At 44.0% G+C, this 23568-nt stretch overlaps 2 protein-coding genes across 6 annotated transcripts in view; one reads left to right on the forward strand and one right to left on the reverse strand.

The window, feature by feature from the left end:
• Positions 1–202: 202 nt before the first annotated feature.
• On the reverse strand, positions 203–18686 carry LOC139394679 (ubiquitin protein ligase E3D). Of its 2 annotated transcripts, none has more exons than XM_071142774.1 (10): positions 18350–18686; positions 15001–15206; positions 13986–14076; positions 13334–13568; positions 12477–12549; positions 12036–12114; positions 11684–11792; positions 11414–11601; positions 9763–9901; positions 203–973 (listed from the first exon to the last, which is right to left on the reverse strand). In XM_071142774.1, the coding sequence occupies exons 1-10, from the start codon at positions 18424–18426 to the stop codon at positions 953–955; spliced, it is 1218 nt and encodes a 405-aa protein (XP_070998875.1). In that variant the 5' UTR covers positions 18427–18686; the 3' UTR covers positions 203–952. The 2 variants fall into 2 exon arrangements, with proteins under 2 accessions (XP_070998875.1, XP_070998883.1); XM_071142782.1 differs by lacking the exon at positions 18350–18686 and adding an exon at positions 17050–17137 and having other exon boundaries at positions 577–973.
• A 365-nt stretch (positions 18687–19051) lies between these two features.
• LOC139394690 (protein DOP1A-like) overlaps positions 19052–23568 on the forward strand; it is a 39964-nt gene continuing 35447 nt past the window's right edge. For all 4 annotated transcript variants that reach the window (XM_071142786.1, XM_071142791.1, XM_071142806.1 and 1 more), the window contains exons 1-7: positions 19052–19078; positions 20426–20621; positions 20829–21010; positions 21419–21589; positions 21786–21975; positions 22369–22467; positions 22766–22865. In XM_071142786.1, the coding sequence (XP_070998887.1) occupies positions 20484–20621; positions 20829–21010; positions 21419–21589; positions 21786–21975; positions 22369–22467; positions 22766–22865 (880 nt within the window). In that variant the 5' untranslated portion in view covers positions 19052–19078; positions 20426–20483. The remainder of the gene's footprint in view (positions 19079–20425; positions 20622–20828; positions 21011–21418; positions 21590–21785; positions 21976–22368; positions 22468–22765; positions 22866–23568) is intronic.

Here is a 23568-nt window from a genome sequence, read left to right on the forward strand (position 1 = left end):
TAATTTCAGGGTATTTTCATCCATATCGGGTGAACCGTTTTTGTTGTTGCACATAGACCCCCCATTTTAGGGGAGCAAAAGTATTGGGACAAATTTACTTTTGTGTATTAAAGTAGTAAAAAGTGAAGTATTTGGTCCCATATCCATAGCATGCATTGACTACATCAAGCTTGTGACTACAATTTTTTGGATGCATTTGCTGTTTGTTTAGGTTGTGTTTCAAATGATTTTGTGCCCAACAGAAGTGAATGTAAATAATGTGTCATTTGAGTCACTTTTATTGTAAAAAAAAAAAAAAAAGAATAGACGGATAATCCTGAAGGAATCGTGAACAATGATGAGTGAGAAAGTTAGACGCACAAATATCATACCTACCACCAAGCCATTTTTGAGGGGGGTATGATATTTGTGCATCTGTAACTTCGTCACTCATCATTATTCACGATTCATTCAGGATTATCCATAATCATGGTAACAACCACATTCATGCCGAAGTGTTTCGAAACATATTCTTTCCTTATTTACAATAAAAGTGACCCCCCCTCGCGCTAAAAAACATGAACTTCAACACGGGCATGTTAGTCAGATTCACTATTTAATCTGGGCAGGTCATCAATAACTCAGTCATTCCATTGGAATGATTAGTTACAAGTCTTTTTTTTTTTTTTACATAGTCTCCATTACAGCAGCTATCAGGGTCATGTTCAGTAGGACCAAATTGAAGAAACCTTTTCAAAATGTATAACGGAATGATCGTTCTTTTAGGAGGAGAATGCTCGACTCGGAGGTATGCACCAGCTGAACTTGGGCAATGGAACTTGGTTTTCCATTACGTGCGTCTTGAACACAGCCTAAGACAGATAAGTAACTGTACTCTTAGTGTTCCAGTGTTTCTTCTGCTGATCCTCCCTCTAGGAAAGATGAGTGGATCCATGGCTCTTGACCTCTGACATTACAGTCTCATATACGCCACCTGTAAACAATTCAGACAGATCGGGTTAGATCTCTAGTGTAACAATAAGAGATACAGTATTACTTTTCTCACCTGTATATGTAGATTCAGATATACAGCTAGAAAAAAAACATATATCTTCATTACGTACAATGAATCTGACTTATGATGAGTATACTGTATGGATTGTGTTAAAACAAACAAAAAAAACAGTGACATTTAGGTAAACAATGTGTTCAGATGAAATGTGGATATTTTGTCGGCTCGTGGCACATCCTGTCCTCTCTTACACGGTCACATACACGCACACATACAACTTAAAGCCATCTCCTAGTCCTGGTTGTTTGCCTGGAAGAGGGTCACAGCTCTGGATCTCCTGTGAGACCGCTATATTGGGATGATGGATGAGGGCATTGGCTTCACTCAAGGCTCCCCCCGAAACTCATGACTCAGCCTGCACACCGCATCAACACTCATTAACACAAATGATAACAAATTAGTCTGTGACGGCAGATTAAAGCCCAAAGGTGAACGTGCTACAAAATAGCTAAGCCCCCAAAGAAAAATACAAGGAAAAACGAAGCAAGAAACAAGCTACTATTAATTCCCTTTGACTTAAGAGAGTGAACCTCAACCTCTAACGTTAACGCTTTCAAGTATGTACCTTTGAACCAGCTGCTGTCATTGATAGATGGTTGCAATCAGGGATGCAAACTGGTGAGGACCCAAAAAGGTGACCCTTTCTTTTTTGCACTGAAACATGCAACAAACAAAAAATCCTCGCCAGGGAGAAATGCAGGTTTTAACTAATTAAAACAGAGAACATGATCTGCAGGATCAGTCTCTGTGTGTCAAATATAAAGTGGTTCATGTGAACCGAACCCACAGCTAAAAATAATGTAAAGAAAGCAACCCAATGTTATGTGTTGCCTAGACTTTACTGCAAATGACACTCAAGTCTTGAGAAAAAACAACACACTAATATTGCAGTTAGCCTTTATAATAGAACGCTTGTGACCACACACACACACACACACACACACACAAATATTGCACTTGGGGGGAAAAAAACCCATCTTAAGTAGAAATAGAATGAAACAAACAGGCACAAATTGCTCTATTATAGTGGCCACTATAGACGTCGATCAAGTGAACAAGGCTACATGTGTGCAAAAATAACGTTCACTGAGTAAAAACAATTATAACCCCCCCCCCCCTCACTTACGCACACGTGTTACTGTCAAGTTCAACACAACAAAAACTATCTTTGGGCTACACTGCATATTATTTATTACATTGTACACGTTCTGCCTGTGGACATCTGTTCTCCAATGTGCCAGCAAAAGTGAGAAAGAGGGAAAGTGTGTGGTGTTCCTTTCACCTCTATAGTGGCATCCAGGTTAAACCAGGCCCAGCTCCAGCTACACTTGATCCCTGAATCCACTTGTTAATAAACAAGCAACGGCTCATTTTCACCTAATTATCTCGTTCCGAAAATGAACCACATACTGTAGAGGGAAAACATTAGTTAACAGATAGCGGTTAGTTCGTTAACTAGTTAACATTTCACACAGATTTCCAGGGTCCAGTAAGCGACTAACACGTTACAACTTGAGGAACGGCAAGGACTCGTATACTAGTTAATACTATCGCGAATTGGTTACATGCTGACCACACCGCTTGCATCGTGTGCGTTGCAAAATACATTTTAACATACACGTCATTCAGTGGTTGCACCCACACTGCTCGCGCGTGCCAATGAGCGTCTGTGTTGCCAAGGGCTGACACCGTACCCACACCGGCTGCACGCATGCACCATCGTGCTGAAATTCATTTTGTCCCCTCACACCAAACGCGATTAAGACGCATGTTAAAATATCAAAACAAACTCCAAACCAAATATATTCATTTGGGGACAAGTTAAACATTTATGACAATTTAGCTAGCTAGCTTGCAGTTGCTAGCTAATTTGTCCAATTAAGCTAGCTTTCTGTTGCTAGCTAATTTGTTCTGTGATATAAACATTGAGTTGTTATTTTACTTGAAATGCACAAGGTCCTCTACTCCAACAATTAATCCACACATAAAAACGATCAACCCGAATCGTTTATAGCCATCTCTCCTCCTTCCAGGCTTTTTCTTCTTTGGACTTATATACTTAAATCTAATACTTCTTCCACCACACTTTCTCCCTCACCTCAAACTTTCCAAATGCCAGTTGGTTTTCAGTTACAGCTCATGAAGTGTGCTTCATCACCTTCTCACCCCCGTCTCTGTGGCCAGGCTTCTCACCTAACATGCTGACCGTGTTGCGTGCGTCGCAAAATGAATTTAAACATGCATGTTATTCAACTATTGCACCCACACTGCTCGAGTGCGCCAACGAGCGTCTGCGTTGCCAATACGCTAAAATAGAAGTCAGTTCTATTTGTGACGCTGAACACGGTGCAAGTCCTGCCTCTCCCATCTCATTGGTTTATAGAAGCAGATACCCACGTGCCATCTCCTCATTGGTTATACCCACGTGAGTGATTGAAAGATGAACTGAGTTTGGTCATCGTCGTGGTAACTGCAAGCTAGCTAAATTGCCATAAATGTTTAATGCTTTAAGATCTCTCCCCAAATGAATATAATTGGTTCAGTTTGTTTTGATATTTCAACCTATGTGTCGTGGTTGAGTTTGGTGTGGGGGGACAAAATCAATTTGCAAGCTGCCGGTTTGGGTACGGTGTTACTCGTTATCGTTCAGGGGACGCGCTGCTGTAACTGACAAGCTGCCTTTCCAGAGCACGCACTGATGTTGTAACGCCTAAATTGGTTGTCTCTTCTTTCTTCAGTTGCGTGCTGCTCTGCATTCTGTTGTTATGTGAACGATTGGCTGAGCTTTAGATAAAGCCAGTATTGCTCCAAACGCGCATCACTCGATCAGCCAGTAGTGACCCCCCCTCCCAAAAAAACTCATTGGATCTACACAAATCACGTAGGTCACCTATTTCGGATTCAAAACAGCAAATTCCACTGAAAGGTGACTAGTTTTCATCCCTGTGCAATAGTGCCTAGTGGCAGACTTGGTAGTTTACTCCTGCAAACTTAATAATTAAGTGTTTATGTGCATTCTAAAATAACAAACTTTGTTTTTTTGTATTGAACACATCTAGTTTTTCTTTTTTTTAAATCAACAACATTAAATTAGTTAACATATTTGACTACTTCTGGCTAATTATTTGGATTCAAATACCAGCTCAGATCCTTAGATCTCTTCTTATCTACTGCGCCAAAGGCTGAACCAAAAGATACAGAAATGGCAGCAACTGTCGCTCACTACACCCAATGATTCCTCAGATGTTTATGAACATATTAAAACAACCCTGTGCAGGGAGCTATACGAGATCCTCTGGAAAAACTGCAGACGGCGAGGACTAATGGGCGGTAGGAGACTAATGAACAGACTTAAATATTTTGTGTGCACTCGCAATGCGAACAGTAGATCATGCACACCGGATGTGGATGATAAAGGACAAAGGACAGTTCTGCAGGTTCCCCCTCAGGCAACTTCCAAAGTAATTCAACCGAGGCTTTTAAATGTATCCATAAACAACAAAGGCTTACTCATGAATGACATCACTGATAAAGGTTGAGACGTTCACTGTGAAGTCTACTCCAGTACCAGCTGTCTCATCTTTTGAATGCATGGCTTTCAAAATCACTGGCTCTGTATCAGTACTTGCTGTGCTGATTTATCGGCCTCCTAAACTCACCCAACTTTCTTGTGGAACTATCTGCGGCTCAATATAAACACTGCCTTGGCCTCCCTACTGGATGAAGTTGCTCCTTTGAAAAACCCACCTGGTGTCTTTCTCCAAATCTTCTCCCTGGTACACTGAGGAGCTACAATCTCTCAAAGCAACGGGCCGTCGTCTAGAACGACAGTATCAGAAAACTGTTGCTAACGGTACATGCGCAGATGTTTGAGCAACATCAGCAAGAACACAAACAGACCATAAATGCAGCTTGGGCAATCTACCTCTCCCAACTGCTCAGGACCTTGCAGTGGTAAACTCCCGGGTGCTGTTCTTTACTGTGAGTAAGCTCCTCCAACCTGACAAAAATTAGGTTACCTCAGCCTCCCTAGAACAGTGCAACAAATACCTGTGCTTCTTCCAAACCTCAAAACACCATCCTGTCCTCTCCAGCCCCTGTAGTTGATCTACCCAGTCCTACGCTCCGAGTCAAGGTCTTCCACCTTCACCACAGTCACTGCAGCTGATGTCAGCTGGCTAGAACAATGAGGCCCACCACTTGCTCACTTGACCCTATCCCCACCTCCCTTGTAAACACCTGCTTACCTGCTCTAGAGCCTTTCTTCACATAAATGATCAACAAGTCCCTCATCCCTGGATGTGTCCCTCCTCAGCTCAAAATTGTTCGCAGTCACAGCAGTACTTAAAAGGCCTGAATATGACCCTAACAACCTCCAGAAATACAGGCCTATTTCCAACCTGCCATTCCTGAGTAAGCTCCTTCCTCGAATGTGCCGTTTCTAACCAACTCCAAAACCACCCGGCCACTCACAACCTACTTGAGCCCTTCCAGTTGGGTTTCAGAGCTAGACACAGCACCAAGACTGGCCCGGTAAGGGCCACCTATGACCTCCTCATGAATGCTAACTCTGAGGCTGCCATCATCCTCATACTCGACACGGTCAGTCACACCATCATGCTGGACTGCATGGAGAAGCACCTGGGCCTGTCAGGACCTGAACAGTGTCTCTCTCACTGCTCGCTACCAGTTTGTAGCCATCGGTCCTAGTAGGTGAGACAGTTGTGGTCCAACAAGGTGTCCCCCTCAAGCTTGGTTCTGGGGTCACTATTGTTTTGCATCTACATGCTGCCACTGAGAAACATCTTGAGGAAACACGTACTGGACTTTCACTTCTATGCTGACAACAAACACCGACAAACACCGACAATGCAGTTTAGTTTCCTGCAGATTCGTATTTTTTTTAACAATCTTTGAAATGCAAGAGAAAGGCCATAATGTATTATTCCAGCCCAGGTTCAATTTAGATATTGGCCACTAGATGGCATCAGCGTATGTCTTAAGTTTTAGACTGATCCAATGAACCATTGCATTTCTGTTAAATTTTGTATCAAAACTGCCCAAATGTGCCTAATTTGTTTATTAATAAACTTTATGTTCAAAATTGTGTACTCTTCTCAAACAATAGAATGGTATTATTTCACTGTAATAGCTACTGTAAATTGGACAGTGCAGTTAGATTAACAAGAATTTAAGCTTTTTGCCAATATCAGATATGTCTATGTCCTGGGAAATTTTCTTGTCACTTACAACCTCATGCTAATCGCATTAGCCTACATTAGCTCAACCGTCCCGTGGAAGGGACACCGATACTGAAGATGTCTTTTTAGACAGAGGTCGTCTTGATTGGCACTCGCATCATCATTGACTAAATCAGCAGCTACAGCCTTAATATTGATGGTGTCAAGGTCCTCCCCTCCAGTGAGGTTCACAACCTGGGTGTGATATTTAAGTCCGCTCTCGTTTGAAGCCCACATCAAGAGTGTGGCCAAAGTCTAATTTTCCCATCTTTTAAACATTGCCAGGTTAGAACCTATGCTATCAAAACCTGCAGCTGAGCGACTCATCCACAGTTTTATTTTAAAACACCCCTTTTGTTGCCGTAGCTACCAAGTGCCTAAACAGGCTTCAATATGTCCAGAACGTGTCCTCACCCACACCTCCCCCCGTGAGCACATCAATCCAGCGCTATTCGACTTCCACTGGCTCCACATATGGTCACGCATCAACTACAAAATCCTGTTTCACACCTACCAACCTATCCTAAACTCTGGACACAAGTACCTGTCTGACCTTGTTCTATCCTCCTGCCTCACACGTCCCCTTCACTCCCTCCAGGTCCGTCTCCCTTCAGCAGCCCCGCAGCAGACTAACAAACTATAGGTGACAGGGCTCACACTATTATGGTAGAGTCTCTTCCAGACATTATTAGTGCAGTTTCTCGGTCCTCCTTGAAAACACAGCTCAAGACAGTGCTGTTCACAAAAGCTTTTCACGGACCTCTGCTAATTTCGTCCTCATGTCCTCCGGACCTGATGATACCTGTGTATAGCTTTGTTTCTTGTCCGTGTCCACGTTCTGTTTCTTTGGATTGTTTTTATTATTTCAAAGAAAATGCCACCTTGGGTGTGAGACAAACACTTTCAATGAAATGAATTATTATTGACATAAGGTCCTGCTACATTCCAAGAATAGTTGTGATGTGCTGATGTACTACCCAGGGGTGAAACGGTTTCTCATCACAGCTTCGTCGTGAGCTCACCGCAGTTACAAATTCTAATAATGGAAATACAATTTCAGCCCGCCTCGTTGAAAAACGTCTACTCTCCTAGGATATTATATATATTTTTTAGATACATGAGAGAAACACTTCTTCCCGTACCGGGAGATTGCATTTGCCAGTACAGTTTATTTCCTTTCCATCACTATGGCTCTTTTTGTCAGAGGTAGTAGTATTCACAGCGGGGTGTTTATCTGTCAGCATTAAAAAGGGCTGATACGACTAGAGAAGAGAAGCCTCAGAAGCTAAATGCTCAGCTTCGGTGCTCTCGTACAGGCGTTCTGTTATCACAACACTCAACATCTTGGCGAGGTGACAGAGGGAATATTATTTACTCCACTTGATGAGAAATATAACTGGGGGGAGGGGGGGGGGCACAAATGACGTGTGAATGGTGCTGCTGAAGTGAAAGCAGTTTGCCTACACTGAAACTGTGTTCTGTAGGGAATAAGGCATTTCTGAAAGTGTGGTCTAAGCTACTGACTGAGGGATTCTGATTGAGGAGTGCCACAGCAACTGACCGAGTAATCTAAATTATGGGGACCAGCCACACTGACTGAGTGTCACAAGCAATTCAGTCTAATACAATACAGTGCTGGTTAGCAGAGAATTCTTCTTCCGACAAATCCCATTTTTCATGCATTCCCTTACCTCCCTCAGGCGCGTGTACCTGAGAGAGGTAAATCGTTTCAACAATACGACACAGGAGTGTGCAAGACGTCGTCAGGGTGAGACTTGATATAGATCTCATTTTTCCAGCATGTTGCCCCTTGCCTTTTTCTGTCCAGTTTTTATCTTCCTGTGTGCCTCTCTGTGTGGGAGATTAATGAGCTGGCAAGCGGGGGGGGTCTGTGGCAGGGGTGGCACGCTGCACTGGAAGTACTTTACACCCCATTACACCGCAGCACAGCTCGGAGGTGGAACACAACATCCCAGACAACACACCATTCCTCCTCCAGTAATGAGAGGCTAGATCTGGTTAGGAGGGCTAACACAATAGACTGGCACTGGAAGGCCCACTCACCATTTCACATGCCCACACACACACTATTAGGGCTACATTATCAATTTGGGAGTTTTCAGCCCTCATCCGCTGTAACTCTATCTGACTACGTGATCGCATTACTCTCTGGTACTCCTAGGTCTACAGCAGAGCAGTGAATCCATCTCTCTAGTGGAGGTATTTAAGTGGCTAAATCAGACACTCTTCATCACTCCCCTTGGTCCCTCTCGTCTCTTCCCCATTTTAGTGACATGCAGTCAGTCTAAAGTACCCCCGTCCTAAAACAAGTCCCTTTTCAGCAGTAGCATAATCACTCACTCACGGTCAGGACAGGACATTGATATCCTCGATTTCCAGACTTTCCAGCTGAGTGATGAACGGGACTTGGGAATATGGTAACATGGGGGGAGTATGGCATCGCAACTGTAGACAATTTATGGTTTCTCTGGAAAACATTTTTTTTTTTAACTAAAAATACTTATTGCAACACCTGGAATGTACAGAATGACTCACTCTTAACACCCTACAAGCCTATCAGACTGAAATACGACAAACTGAAGATAAATGGAAAAAGTAAGGAAAGAAGTTCTCTCCAATCCCCTCCATCTAAGTGGAATTGATAGCGTCTGCCAGAGTCAAAATGAGTTCCTCCTCCCCTGTACAGACCCAGAGGGCAAGTAACAGAGTTTTGTGAAAGAGGGAAGGAACACAAAATATGAGATTGCAGAGCGTGGGAGAGAAAGAGAGGGAGTGCTGAAATATAATAAGCAGTCTCGTAGAGGTTTGGTAACATAGTAGTGGTGGGAAGTGAAAACAGTAACGGGTAAGCATTTTAATCAAAGGGCCCAGAGTCATGATAACTATATAATGAGACAGGAGCCAGTGGCCTTATTTTCAGCCACGTTGAATATGCAAGAGCTCAAATGTTTGTTTACATTATTTTTCAAAAATGTTAGGCTACTTCAACTTCTCAAACCTGACGTCGAGCTCGCAGGTGAGTGCTGCTCTGACAGGTAAAGAGGCAGGGATGAGACAATGGTGGTAATTACTGTGCAACTGTCTGGAATGTCTCTGGAGAGTCCCTGGTGAAGTCAGCCAAGTTTACAACTCCTAGTCTTGCCTTGGCGCAAGAAAACTCTCCCTTTTTGTACTGTAGAGGAGACTTGTTGTTGTGGGCACTAAAACGTTAGACTGCCCAGCAGTATTGGTGGTGCTCCAGCATCTTCTAAGAATAGTTTGTCACAAAATCCCTCTGAACCTCTTTTCGAAAATGTACTTAATTATTATTATTTTTTTTAAATGGTCGCAACGATAGCTACTAGGGTAGAGGCTGTAAATAATGGATATCAGCCATATGGAATCAAACAGTGTCATGTTCATCCTGCCAAGGGGACAAGCTCTGCCTACATTACCCAGAGGCTCTCTCACCTGGTAGGAGTTCATGGAATGCAGCGACGGAGGGAGACAGGAAGTACTGGCTGTCAGCACCGACAACAGCTCCTGGCACGTGGTCAGGGGCAGTTCTAGGGGGTGGACACCGATGTCCTTCTCCCAGGTGTCTACAACACTGGACACACACAGAGATAAGGGATAGCGAGAGAAAGAAAAATAATGAGACAGAGAGAAAGACACGAAGAAAGAGAGAAAATGTACAACACCGCATCAGTCAGAATAATACATAAAAAGTCAAATATCTCCCAGAGGTTCACATCTTCTAGGCAAGGGGACATAAATCCCAGTTTGAAGCATTACGATGCTAATCAAATCATTATAATCTATCACTGGGTAATGTTGAACAGTGAGAGTTTGAAAGGGATGGAGGAATGAGAAATTGAGGGAGAGATTGATTCCCTGTCACAGGTCGTGGAAGCAATCTAGGTTTTTTCATTACATTTGGCCATCTGTGCAGTGGCTCTGCGACAGACACTGAGTTAAAATGCTGATAAGTCCTTAGTATAGAAAGTAACACTCACTTAGTATACAGTGAATGCTACTGCTTTTACAGTAAAGAAAATCCTAACACATACAGCGCTGGTTATAAAACCTCAACGGTCACCCAAGGGTGTAGTGTTTAGGAACCATTGTCCAAAAAGAAACAAATGGGCCGAAACAGGGAGGGACTAACCTGAACTCGTCCAATGAGAAACCCTCGTATTCGTAGCAAAATGTTTTGTTATGGTTTGTACTAATGAAAACACCGCTGGTAGTAAATTTGATTAGTTCTGCAGCCGTCAACTCCACACTAATCAAGTCATCGCCCTCGGTGACAGTCACAATTCAATTAAGCAGAGGCTCACTGATTCTCCCACCAATTAGAGACACGTTACTGGCGTGCATCTCCAACGTCACCTCCAGTGCGTTCAACCAAGACAGACGGTGCTCAGTGACTTACGCGGCTGACTGAATTAAAACATGGTCAGGGATGAATGTCACATATGTAACAGTATTTGGGCCTAGAGGAAACAGATGTTTCTCTAACACTTCCCCACCTTCATACAAGCTGTGTCAGCCAACCGCCACGTTGTTTTCTTCCAAAATGTTGGAGGAGTGATCCGGTTTAAGCTAGTGTAGGTCAGGGCTCTCCAACCCCTGAGCTAGTGTCATACTTAAAACAGCAGGCAATTTCCCATCCTACACGCAGTCAACAGCGGTGATGTGCTGAGCTACGCTGTACTGGAGTGCCGTGCGGAGAGGAGTCCTCTCCTTTCATCTACAGTTTGTTAATTACAGCTCTGCTGCCAGTCTGCTGGAGGGGCTGTCACGTTATACGAAGCAAAACAAGACGAAGGTGAAGCGGGAGAGGAAGAAGGAAATCATAACAGAAGAGAAGAATCCTCCTGCGGGGAACTCAGCACGGAGGAACATGGAGCACCCACCACATCTATCCGTGACTCATTTCTGTTCTCAGTTGCAAAACACAATTTTATAATAAAAATAATACCAATAGTACAAATACCCGTTATAGTCAAATATCCTGAACAAACTGCACTGAAAGACCCCCCCCCCCCCCCAACTCAAAAAATAAATAATCATACTCTATCAGAAATGCAGCAGGAGATGGGTATGTAGGCTGTCTTACTCCTGGTGTGTGCTGGCAGAGGGAGAACAGGGGAGATAGAGAACTTTGACGGCGCTGCCAGCCTCAGTGGGTGATTGATGCTCAGAACACTGGCCGTGGCCGGGAGAGGTGACAGCATCACCTCTGACAGTCGATGACGGAGTGGCAGAGAACGAGGCAATGAGGGAGTCGCTGTTCAGGAGCCAGAGCTGAGGATCAGAAGACGTTATTTAACACTTCACACCCGCTCTGTTAAAGCCACACACACACACACACACACACACCTCTTACCAATATGAAGGCTTTTCCATCTGAGGCCTGGATAGAGAAACGAAACACGCTCTGTGAGGAGGACAGCTCCACCAGTCTGGCAGCTATGGTCTGTTCCAGGAACTGTGACCTGTGGAAGAGTAGGGCATGGTTAACCCTCAATAAGAATTCTACCTAGCTATGTCTAAAATAATATTCTACATCGCTCACTGGCATTGTAGCAACAAAAGGTCCTATATTGCATCTGCATAGTGAAAAACTATAGATTTACATCGATTTGCACTTTGAGAAGCTGAGTATCCGAATGATGAGGATGAGTATCCACAGATGTTACAGCAACATGCACCAGTCTGAGAAGCAGCACCATAGTTACCTGTCTGGAGAGGTATCAAACTGGCTGTCTCCCACACTGGGTCTCACCGTCACCTCTGTGATGTAGAGTTTCAAGGTCCCTGCAACGTTTACAGAAACGGTTACTATTGAACCAACCCTCATGCAGACAGAACCTGACCTGGGCATCTTTTCTAATGCAATGCAACTTTCTTATGGTTCAAGTCCCAGGGTAAATGATACAAGTGGGAAATGAACTGGCAAATGAAGGGCTGCTGGTCCCATGCCATTCACTGCCTTTGTGCTCTTGAGCAAGGAAGTTAAGCCCTAAAATTGCTCCGGTAGTGCCACTCTAAGGTAGACGCTGTGCTGCTCCCAACCAGTGTGTGTATGTGTGTGTATGACGTTGGGTATTATGACAGCAAATCAATAAATTCCTTTTTTTACAATATACAGTATCTATTCTATAAAGACAGTTGTGTACCTGGTGCCACAGCCTCTCCCAGGCCGGCTGTGCAGCTCTTACAGGAGACAAGCGTACGCCTGCGGTTGGGTTTCTACAAAAAAGAACAGAAAAATACTAAATAAAGCTAAAAGACAAGAACACACAGTTCTAATTTAAGTTCCTCCAAAACGGAAATCGATAACCACAATCAAACAACCTAAAAAGAGGAGAGAGCAATGGGCAGGCATAATTCTTCTCCTCGTCCCTCTTTCCACTTCCCATCCACTCAACCACAGCCACACTAAAAGGCCCAGGCTGAGCCACAGATAGTGACTAATAGATGGAGAGCGAAATCAATCCCACTCCAGATAGTGATGGAGCGAGAGAGAGAGAGGCAGAGAGAGTGAGAGAGAGAGAGGCAGAGAGAGAGAGAGAGGCAGAGAGAGAGAGAAAAAAATAAGTTTGGCTTCAAACACCAGGCGTGTGTGTTGATGTGCTGCCTGTCTGCCCGCCTCTTCAAGTTTCCTCTCTAAAAAGGGAGTGCTGCTAGCTGCTGCTGCTTGTGAAGTAGAGTGTGTCCATCTCATCCTGCCAGTCTCAGGCCCAGTGAGATGGGGGTATACAGATAGTCTCACACTAACAAGGAGCCTGAAGCACAGACACTGCTGATGTAACTACAGTACACTTCCCGACAAACATGAGGGAAACTTTTGAAAATTACCAATGTTTTAGCTTTACTTTTCGGTAAGTATACAGCACATTGGGGAGGGAGTGAGAGTGAAGTGAAATGCCAAAATCCTAAATTATGTATCTAACGAACATCAACGTGATGATCAAGGCTAAAACGGCATTGATCTTCTGCCACGGACGTTCCTTCCTCCCTTGCCTCCTCTCACCGGTGTTTCCTGATTTTGACCATCAGCCATTTTGTTGGTGATGGGGCTGAGCTCCTGGGTGAGAGTCTCCTCACAGCCTCTATCCAGGGGCACAAGGAGGTGAGTGTCGCCCAGTAAACAGTCCTCCGCTCGGGGCAGCAGCTTCAGGTTGGCAAAGGGGTCCGGATGGCAGCACCAGTCATCCACCAGGGAGCTCCAGTTGCAGTTGGGGAGAGGGAGCACTCGCTTGAACACCCTGAGAAAAATCAATGACATTACATTTCTATACAATGGAGACTATTTGTACTGTGATGAAATGAATTGATAACTTCAATCAAAAACCTATTTACACGAATCAATCAAAAATATATTTGCATTAACAGGGAAAGCTGGGCAATATTCCAATTTTACCCATTTTCCGTGACAATGTCACAAACATATGTATTCGCTACGTTTTGGCAGGTGTGTGTGGATGTGCATGTATCCACCTATCCAATGTCAACATGACATTGGGAGATGAGACAGAGCACAGCATCGTCCTTTAGCTCAAACAGCCATCCATCTCCCTCACTGAACCCATCTTCTCCACTACTGTGAGCGGCACCACTTCCTGTGTCTGAAAGGAGGACGTAAATTAACCAACAAACCAACTTCCTCCCTGTGGTCGTCTCACCTCTCCTCCAGCACCCTGGTCCCACAGGACTGGCAGTGGAAGGAATAACTCTCTCGGACCTGCAGCCTCTCCATCACACTCCCCAGGGCCCCTGTTAGGAGAGAGTAGCCACAGAGCACATAAACAACTCTTATCGACGGAAAAGAGCTTCACCTCGAGACGGAGCAAAACTCGATAAACAGAGTGAACGCGGACAGAGAGATGAAGGCCTGGGGTATTAGGGGTCTGGGCCCATATCCACAAAGCTTTTCAGAGGAGTGCTCAAAAACAGATTCATTGCCACCTTTCTTCCAAGCTGCTTTCCCCTCTGCCAGTCCGCCACCACCCCAGTGTTTATCCAATTTACCCCCGTAGATCAGATATCTTTGTGGATACGGGCCCTGTTCTCTCTGGGAGAGAGACATGGGGGGAATCTCCTCCGGTTCCCAGGTCAGTGCAGTGACTCTACAGTTAATATTAGCAAGACCTGATGGAGTGAGACAAAGTAAACCCAGGGTGTATTCATTTGACACCAAACGGAAGAAAACAGACTGACTACCTGAACCAATAAGAAACTCTAGTTTTGTTTTCCGTTCCCTGCACAGTAGCACCAAAAACATGCACTCAGTTCTTTCTCAGGGAAGATGGTAGAGTATTAATCCACGGGCAAATTACTGAGCTCATGACTCAGTCCTTTATAGATCAGTACTGTGTGGGCTGATCAGGCTACAGGGGAAACACAGGAGGACTCCTCCACTGTCTCAGTTCGAGGGAAGGCTTCACAGCCACGGAGTAACTGACTCAAGCCAGATGAGAATATATTATATAATCAGCCATAAATAAGAAATGATCTACTGATACTGTTCTGTCTTACCTGAAGTGGAGATGGTAATTAGGCTATGATATGTGAGAAACAAACATTTACATGGGAGTAATTCTGTATCTGTTTGTTGTGTGTGTGTGTGTGTGTGTGTGTGTGTGTGTGTGTGTGTGTGTGTGTGTGTGTGTGTGTCCATACAGCTAGCCTCACCATTACCTGTGTCATCTGTGTGCTGGTCCACATTGAGGCGCATTCTGAAGTGTATCTCATCTCCTCTTTCAGGTGCCTCCCTGCAGGAGCCCTCCACGAGGCTGACCCCTGCTGGCAGCTCAACGATTAGCAGGCCCCGAGGAGTCCGGATGTGGAGGGACGAATCTCCTCCTGTAACCCTCACCTCTGCATAGCTCTTCACCACATCTCTCCTGAGGGAGGGACAGACAGACAGACAGGCAGACATGGTGTTCAGCAACATGTCATATTTTGATACGGACAGGTAAACCTAGTAACAAAACATATACAATTGGATTAATGATTCAGCGTAATGGCAGGCCTCTGCGCAATGGCTGAGACACAAATGGGACTGCGTTCCTTGACAAGTGGATGACAAACAAGTGAATGGTAGACCAGTGTGTGTGTGTGTGTGTGTGTGTGTGTGTGTGTGTGTGTGAGAGACAGTACTAAAGTCATTTATCATAACCTTCCAACTTGTCCTTATCCCCCTCTACCTCCTGCCTGTTGCTGTCTCAGCTCAAAGTAGAAGTCTAATGAGTTAGAGGAACGTTTGCAGAGAGAGAGGATTCACTCACTGCTCTGATGGAAGAAGGGCAAAGGAAAACAGCCGTAGGCCAACTGAAGAGATAGAGGGAGAGAGAAATAAAGCGATATATATTGTGTGTGTGTGTGTGAGACAAAGGAAGAAAAAAAGAATAAAATGGTGTGTAGGGTAAAGTGCATGTACAATGTTTGGCTAATCCACATTGTTTTTTCTCTTGCAGTGACAGCCCTGATGCACTGATGCACGGAAGATACGTTGCCCTCTGCTCAATCTCTGGGTTCGATGCAATTATTTTCACTAGCCATGCAATGCGTCTCTGTCCATGCTTGACACAAGTGCTGTCGCCCAGAAAGAAAAACATTACCCAGCGAAGGCCGCTTTAAAATCACAACTTGGTTGGCTGCATTGAATTCTCTCACTTCCGACCGAGTGGAGGAAGCAACAGCAAACAACTGGAAGGAACTATAGCCAGGAACCACAGTAGCAGCCTGTCACACCAGACAATACACAAGCGACTGATAAAACAAGAGTCTCTAAACAGTAAACCTGCTCTTTTTAACAAGATATTATCCAACTATAGAACAATTAGGCAATGCAGCAAAGCACAGACTAGGCTATAGGCCTAACCTACAGAATCCCACACCAATGTTTACAAGTATCAAATGTAGAGGCTCCCAAAGGATCCAGCACCTGGACACGATTCTATTTATGGTGCATTTTCATTCAGGATTTACCCAAGTGTTTAACCCGAAAGGCTTAGACTTTTCTATTTCCTGCTACACGGGACAGCACCCGTGTCTCACTAGGCCATGACTAGACCTGCTCTCACTTGGGGGAAAAGCCAGGCCACTGGAACTTTTCAGACTGCATTTACATAACAATGGCTAACTTTAACACTTTCTCACAAATAAACTGTCTTAATTACCTATGCAAAGGCGGTTGATTCTGTTCTTTTTTATTTATTTAACTAGCCAGGGACAGTTAAGGACAAATTATTTACAATTGACGACCTACACCGGCCAAACCCGGACGACGCTAGGCCAACTGTGTGCCGCCCTATGGGACTCCCAATCACGGCCGGTTGTGATACAGCCTGGATTCAAACCAGGGTGTCTGTGCCTCAAGCACTGAGATGCAGTGCCTTAGACCACTGTTCCACTTGGGAGACACTTAAGTGAGAAGAGTGTTCACTTATTTTCAGAGATGGAAAGATTCATTAAATTCATAAAATATGGATTTAAGCCAACATTTAAAAAAAAATCCAATTTATGTCAACTTATCTCAAGTCTGAATAGGGCCCTAAATGCTGCTTTGGGTATAGTTGAAAAGCAGCAGAGCCCTATTAAAACAAAACATTATGACTTACGTCAATGTTTTATGGACTCAAGTTCATGTTAAGTCTGACTCACTGCCACAGCTTGAATGGCCCATTTATTTTGATTTTTTTTTTAAATTGATGAAAATTTTAATTTTCTACTCCACAACCCCACCTGGTGTCAAAATATAGCATTACATCCATGAGAACATGTTGGCCCAATAGATTAATAAACATCAGCGAAGCTCAACAGGTAGGCTGTAGGCCTAATGTATGTGTGTGTGTAGAGAATATCTGAATTGCTTTCATTTGCTAGACTAATTGTAACCAAATATCCAAACGGAGATTCACTGAAAACAAAAATCGGACATTGACTGATTTATCAAGATGAGCTCCCATGCGTAACCCAAGACAGGCAATGACGCTGTCTCAATCAAAACGGTGCTGGTATTATCAGTTGACCACATACGGCAATTGCTTTGCATTTAGGTTGCCTAACGGAGCGCAATTTTGTATTACGTCACTCCTGAATGAAAATTGGCACCGATATGAAGCCTATTGTATAAAAATCATTTTAGAATATACATACAATGCATCATCCAAATTACACGATTATACCGCGAAGGCAATCACAGTATGTACGTGGCTCAAGGAAAACGCTCTATTTTTTAAATCCTAAAACACCAATTACTATAAATTAGGCCGTCATCGCGATTCGTTCGTGAATGATAATCCTTCACGTTTTACATATTAAAACACCCATGCTGCATGCATGCCAACCATTTAATCCCAATCCGTTCCATGGGAATATTCATTTCGACCTTCTAGGGATGGCTAACCGGCCTAACTACTATTTAATCGAATTTTCTAGCAGATGGAGTTCCAACAGAACAAAACAAAAATGCAACAACTTCAGCACGATTATCTTAAAACGGACATAAAAAAATAGGTGTTTTTTGGTATAACAGTAACCGGATATTATCTATGCCATTATATTCTGTTTGTCATGTAGAATACTAATTAAATCATTTTAAAAAAATCATCTTGCGAGACAATATCAACGTCACGAGAAGTGGCGGAGCGTCGCTACGCACCAGCAGCACTACACCCCTGACTATAACGGTTGGATGACTTCGGGTGTTATACGTAACCACCGCTCTATGAACGGAGTGGTGCATTCAGTTGACGAACAGTAGTACAACTGTTTTACACCATTGCAGCGGCGCAAACGATTCGTGGTTGACCCAAAATCATCCAGGTCCTGATGAAGTCCCTGATGTAGGGCTCGGAGTTGATGTTGTACAAATGTAGGCTGAGTCACACGTGTGTGTGGTCCTTGAGATGTTAAATACATTTATATGCGTTTGTGCACGGCAGGAACGCGTCCTCAATCCTGTCCTGCTAGCGCAACCAGCCGACATTAGCTAAGACTAGATACTTAGCTAGTGGTAGCTAACTATTTCGCAAATAATTACCAGAGAACAAGAAGACCACTTTGCAGCCGCTTCCTTAGTTCGAGAAACACTCCAGCTCCTTTGGCATTTTCGCCCATGGTGTGTGTCGTTATCTTCTATTGCTCGCAATGGCTAGCTGGCTAACCTGGTTTAACAACGAAGACACGTGCAGTTGACTTTTCGCTCTAATAGAGGTAACGGAGTCCAAAGCGAAATGGCTTCGTACATCTGATTGTCAGTATGGCGAATTAAAGCAAATGTAGCAATACAAATCATCAGCCTATAAATTTAAAACAGCGAAGACTTCTACGGCATATATTTCACTAGCTATCAACACGAGCCGGAACCTTTCTACCGCCAGGAGGGATTGCAGTCGGACAAATGAAGGAGGCGTACAAGCAATCTGCAACGCAGTCTGGGACAACTGTGAACGCGATTGTTTGGCTCTGTGAACCTGAACGTAGGGCAGGTGTGGTTTTGATGTTGGTTTGTTTTTCAAGCAAAGACAAAGACATCGATACCTTGAAATATGTAGGATACACTCATTATTTAACCCGTGAGCGTTGTATGCTTACTTGACAAGTGACACGGTTTAACCGAGTCGACGTCGGGGGCCCGGCAGCAGCAGCAACAACAACATCATCAATAATACGGACATAGCTATCAAGGATACATTTCCCACTGAGCCATTTGGCGCAGCGGGGTACATTTACATTTACTGACTGTGGGTTTACAAATATCCTTCTAACGGTAAGCATTTATCGTCGGCTGTCGCGGCCGATAAATAAGACAGTCGTTGCTACGCTAGTTTCGGGACACAACATCGGGAGTTAGTCAGGCTGTAACGTTACGTCTAACTAAGTTACTTGGTACTATTGTAGCCACCTGGGTGTTGTATCGCTGAGTTAGCAAGCTAGCACATTTAACTTACATGGAGGGCAGGTTTCGATATTGCTGACCACGCAGGACTTATTACGATAGGTGATGTCATTCATGTTTGGTTGCGAGTTATGTCCGATGCCTTGATAAGTGCTTAACGTTGTTGGCTATATAAATTAATTATATATATTTTTTGTATGCATCTTGTTAGTTAGTTTGATTTAGCGTTTTATAATTTGCATGTATTTGTATTGTTCTTGTCAGTATATCTAGTAGGTGTGTCGTCCTAAAATTAGGCTGTCTCTTTCCAAATATTTCAACTCGTGACAACTAGCTAGAGATCCATATAGCTGCAACTACAAAGACCAGGGCTGTCATTTAGTTTTCTGTGTCGCCCACCCCACCAAGAACACATTTCATTGTGAGGCACTGGGCAGGGCTGACATGTGATGCATGTACTGTACCACTCAGGTCTGTCCCTTCCCTGATTACCAGGTGGGAGGAATTTAGGTTTCTGCCTTGGATAAAAATTCCATGAAAAAAATCAGTTTTTGGTGAAAGGATGACATTGTACTGGCACTCCCTATATATAGGCATGTTATTTTTACTATTTTTTTAAATGTATTTGCTGTTCACTGTGCCACTATTTTTTTATTATTATTTTTAATATTTAACTCTGCTCTGTTGGAAATGGACCCATAAGTAAGCATTTCATTGTTAGTCTACACCTGTTGTCTACGAAGCGTGTGACAAATAAAATGTGATTTGATTGTAGTTGGAACCCAACCCTCTCATGTACATCTCTTTGTTCACTTGACTTCTATAATGTCTGTTGAAGCACATCTATCTACCTCTCCCATCCCCAAGGCATCTGTTTCACTAAGACATGTCTGGAGGAAGACACCAATGATTTAGCACTATCTTCACATACCAACATTAACCTTATCAAATTCTTGTAATCTGTCAGACTTTGCTCCTAATTAACATTTGTCATTTGTACATGACTGGTCAATAAACAGCTCCATCTGTGCACCATCATCAACCCATGTGCTTCTCCTCTGTAACTCTCATTCTGACAGATTGACTGGCGCTGGCCTGCACATTAAGGACACATGTAGTTTGAGACTAATGCTTCCATACGTAAAGTTCTGATTAATCCACTCACTATGACTCAGAGTAACGATACCCCCCCCCCCCCCCCTTACCCATTCACTCCAGGTGTGATGTGTGTATGTGAGCCTGGTGTTGGCAAGTAGCTGAATAACCACCCAGGAGGATGAATGCAGAGGAAGTGGAGCTGCTCAGTGACTCCAAGTACAGGAATTATGTGGCGGCGGTGGACAAGGCCCTCAAGAACTTTGAGTACTCCAGCGAATGGGCAGACCTCATCTCTGCACTGGGCAAACTCAACAAGGTAACGACCACAAACATTTACCTGTTTGGATATTTCACATATGTACATTTTGGTTTGGAATGGATACACAATGACCACATCCGCAATTAAAACCGGATCTGCATAGTCTCTAATGCACTAAATGCATATATTTTTTACCGCCAGCTATTGTGGAAAGATGTAGATTGATCTGGTACCCCACGTCTGATGTTTGAATCTGTTTCTCAGGTATTGCAAAGCAATGCTAAGTACCAGGTGGTGCCCAAGAAGCTGACGATAGGCAAGCGTCTGGCTCAATGCCTCCACCCAGCTCTGCCCAGCGGGGTGCACCGCAAGGCCCTGGAGACCTACGAGATCATCTTCAAGATCATAGGGCCCAAGAGGCTGGCCAAAGACCTCTTCCTCTACAGGTACTGACTAGGCTACAGGATGTCAACACTTGTTTAGGACAATAGTAGTAGTAGAGAAGTACAGTAGCTTTATTGTAACTGGCGAGCATGTCATAAACTGAATTTAAACTAGTAAAGTAAGTAAATAAGCCTTGTCCAAGCCAGAATGGTCCATAGGGCAGAAGCCTGTTGCTCCTGTTTCTATAGCGTGAGGCAGCTTGATGTACAAGTACACCCCCTGAACAGAACGCTAGTCTATCGCAGGGCCTTACCCTTAATCCATCTCCTTTGAACTAGTAAGATAATAAAATTAATGCATGTGGATTTTGTTCAATAGTTATTTTTCTTCAGTTGACCTATCAACCCTATAATTTCCCCTTTACTCTATTACCCCACCGCCTAAAACCTCTACCCTGCTTTCTGTTTCAGCTCTGGGCTGTTCCCTCTACTCTCCAATGCTGCTATGTCTGTGAAGCCAGTGCTGCTGGGCCTGTATGAGACCTACTACCTGCCTCTGGGAAAGACCCTAAAACCTGGCCTGCAGGGGCTGCTGACTGGGGTACTACCAGGCCTGGAGGAGGGCTCTGAATACTATGATAGGTAAGAGATGGAGGGCTGGAGAAAGAGAAATGGATGTCATTGAATGAAGTGAATTGCTAATTACGAGAGAAAAATACAAATATATATATTCAGTCAGAATTAACCTTAGTAACAATTCAATCATCTGGGATTCAATTGTCTTGTCAATGTATGCAACCCAAATGATTTGATTTCAATTCGATGCAATCCTCTCCAGGACCAACACGTTGCTGGAGAAGGTGGCTGTGGCGGTGGAGCAGTCGGCCTTCTACAGCGCCCTCTGGGGCAGCATCCTGACCAGCCCCGCCGTGCGTCTGCCCGGGGTCACCTTTGTTCTGCTACACCTCAACCGCAAACTCTCCATGGAGGACCAGCTCTACGTCATGGGCAGTGACATCGAGCTCATGGTACACGAAAAGAAGAATAGTTTTCAGAGACCCTTATCTTTTTCCTTTATCCCAACCCCCCCAAGACACACACATGCACCAAGTAGAGCTTGAAGTGCCTGTGTTTGGGGAACATTTAGAAATCATTAGTAGTGTATTCATGATGCAGACTGAGAAATTAAGTCACGTGAACTTACTTGTATTGAGTAGGGCCAAGAGTTTTTCCTAATAAAAAAATAAAAAACATGAAAAAACTTCAGGCCCTAATTTTTTCCTGAAGAACAAGCTGAAAATGCAATAGGAGTCAACCAAGTCTGGTTGTTCTGAAATTCTACATATTCACTAATTTATTTGCAGTACATTAGATGTAATTGGGGCTTGATTTAACGCTGTGTGTTGTGTCGCTCCCTGCAGGTGGAGGCAGTCAGCATATCGGTGCAGGACTCCAGTGTTCTGGTCCAGAGGAGCACCCTGGACCTGATCCTCTTCTGCTTCCCATTTCACATGAGTCAGGTAAGGACAGATATGCTCAACTGTCAGCACTGCTCAGCACACAAGACCGCAGTCACAGCACTTTTGGGAACTGGCCATTCTTGATGATGAGGCTATCTGACATCTAGTTAGAGGGAGAGAGAGCATGCAGTGACTCAGAGGATGCTTGTTTGGCCGTTCACCTCTCTATTCAATCATCGAAGCACAATGTGCCTCAGAGCCCAAACAGCCCAAATTACGGCATCCTTTCTTCTAAGTCAGAACTCATCTGAAATCTCCTATTATTTCCTTATTTTTGTTGTGTGTGTTGCTGTTCCAGGCCACCCGTCCAGACATGATTCGGATCCTCTCTGCAGCGCTGCACGTGGTTCTGAGGAGGGACATGTCACTCAACCGCAGACTATACGCCTGGCTGCTGGGTAAAAGACACATTCATGCACGGGTTTCCGTTAGCCGGTAATAGCCGGCTGTTGGCAGACAAATTTTTTTGATAATCCGATGAATAAAATTGCCGCCTGGCCAATTGTCCTAGAGAAGAAGAAGAAAAAATCCCATTGTGAAATAATGCTTTTTAGCCTATTCATTGATGGAAATACCAGTCTATGTAAATACATTTCACTGGTCATGCTTATCGGTCTATAAGTTCATTTACATAATTTAGTGGATTTAAATTGGCGCGTGTTCAGTATATTTGTTATTTGTCACATTCGTACAGCATATAGACACAGCCTTTTAGTGGAGAATCTATCAGATAGTGCGATAGCTGCTGCTACATCATCTCAAACAGCAAAGGCATAGACAATGGAAGGCAGGCTTCATCAGTGTGTCACACCAATTTGCAATGCGTTGTGTCAAGTTGGCTGGATGTCGTTTGGCTGGTGGACCATTCTTGATACTCACAGGAAACTGTTGAGTGTGGAAACCCAGCATCGTTGCAGTCCTTGACACAAACCGGTACACCTGGCACCTACCATTATACCCTGTTCAAAGGCACTTCAGTCTTTTGTCTTGCCCATTCACCCTCTGAATGGCACACACACAATCTGTCTCTCAAGGCTTAACAATCCTTCTTTAACCTGTCTCCTCCCCTTCATCTACACTGATTGAAGTGGATTTAACAAG

The sequence above is a fragment of the Oncorhynchus clarkii genome, chromosome 3 (genome assembly GCF_045791955.1).
Source record: "Oncorhynchus clarkii lewisi isolate Uvic-CL-2024 chromosome 3, UVic_Ocla_1.0, whole genome shotgun sequence".
NCBI lineage: Eukaryota > Metazoa > Chordata > Actinopteri > Salmoniformes > Salmonidae > Oncorhynchus > Oncorhynchus clarkii.

Coding starts and splice junctions, on each gene's coding strand:
- LOC139394679 (XM_071142774.1), bottom strand. CDS start 18,426: ATGGGCGAAAATGCCAAAGGAGCTGGAGTGTTTCTCGAACTAAGGAAG. Junction 15,207..18,349: donor AGTGGTCTTCTTGTTCTCTG/GTAATTATTTGC, acceptor TCCCTCCCTCAG/GAGAGATGTGGTGAAGAGCT. Junction 14,077..15,000: donor CCAGCACACAGATGACACAG/GTAATGGTGAGG, acceptor CTCTCCTAACAG/GGGCCCTGGGGAGTGTGATG.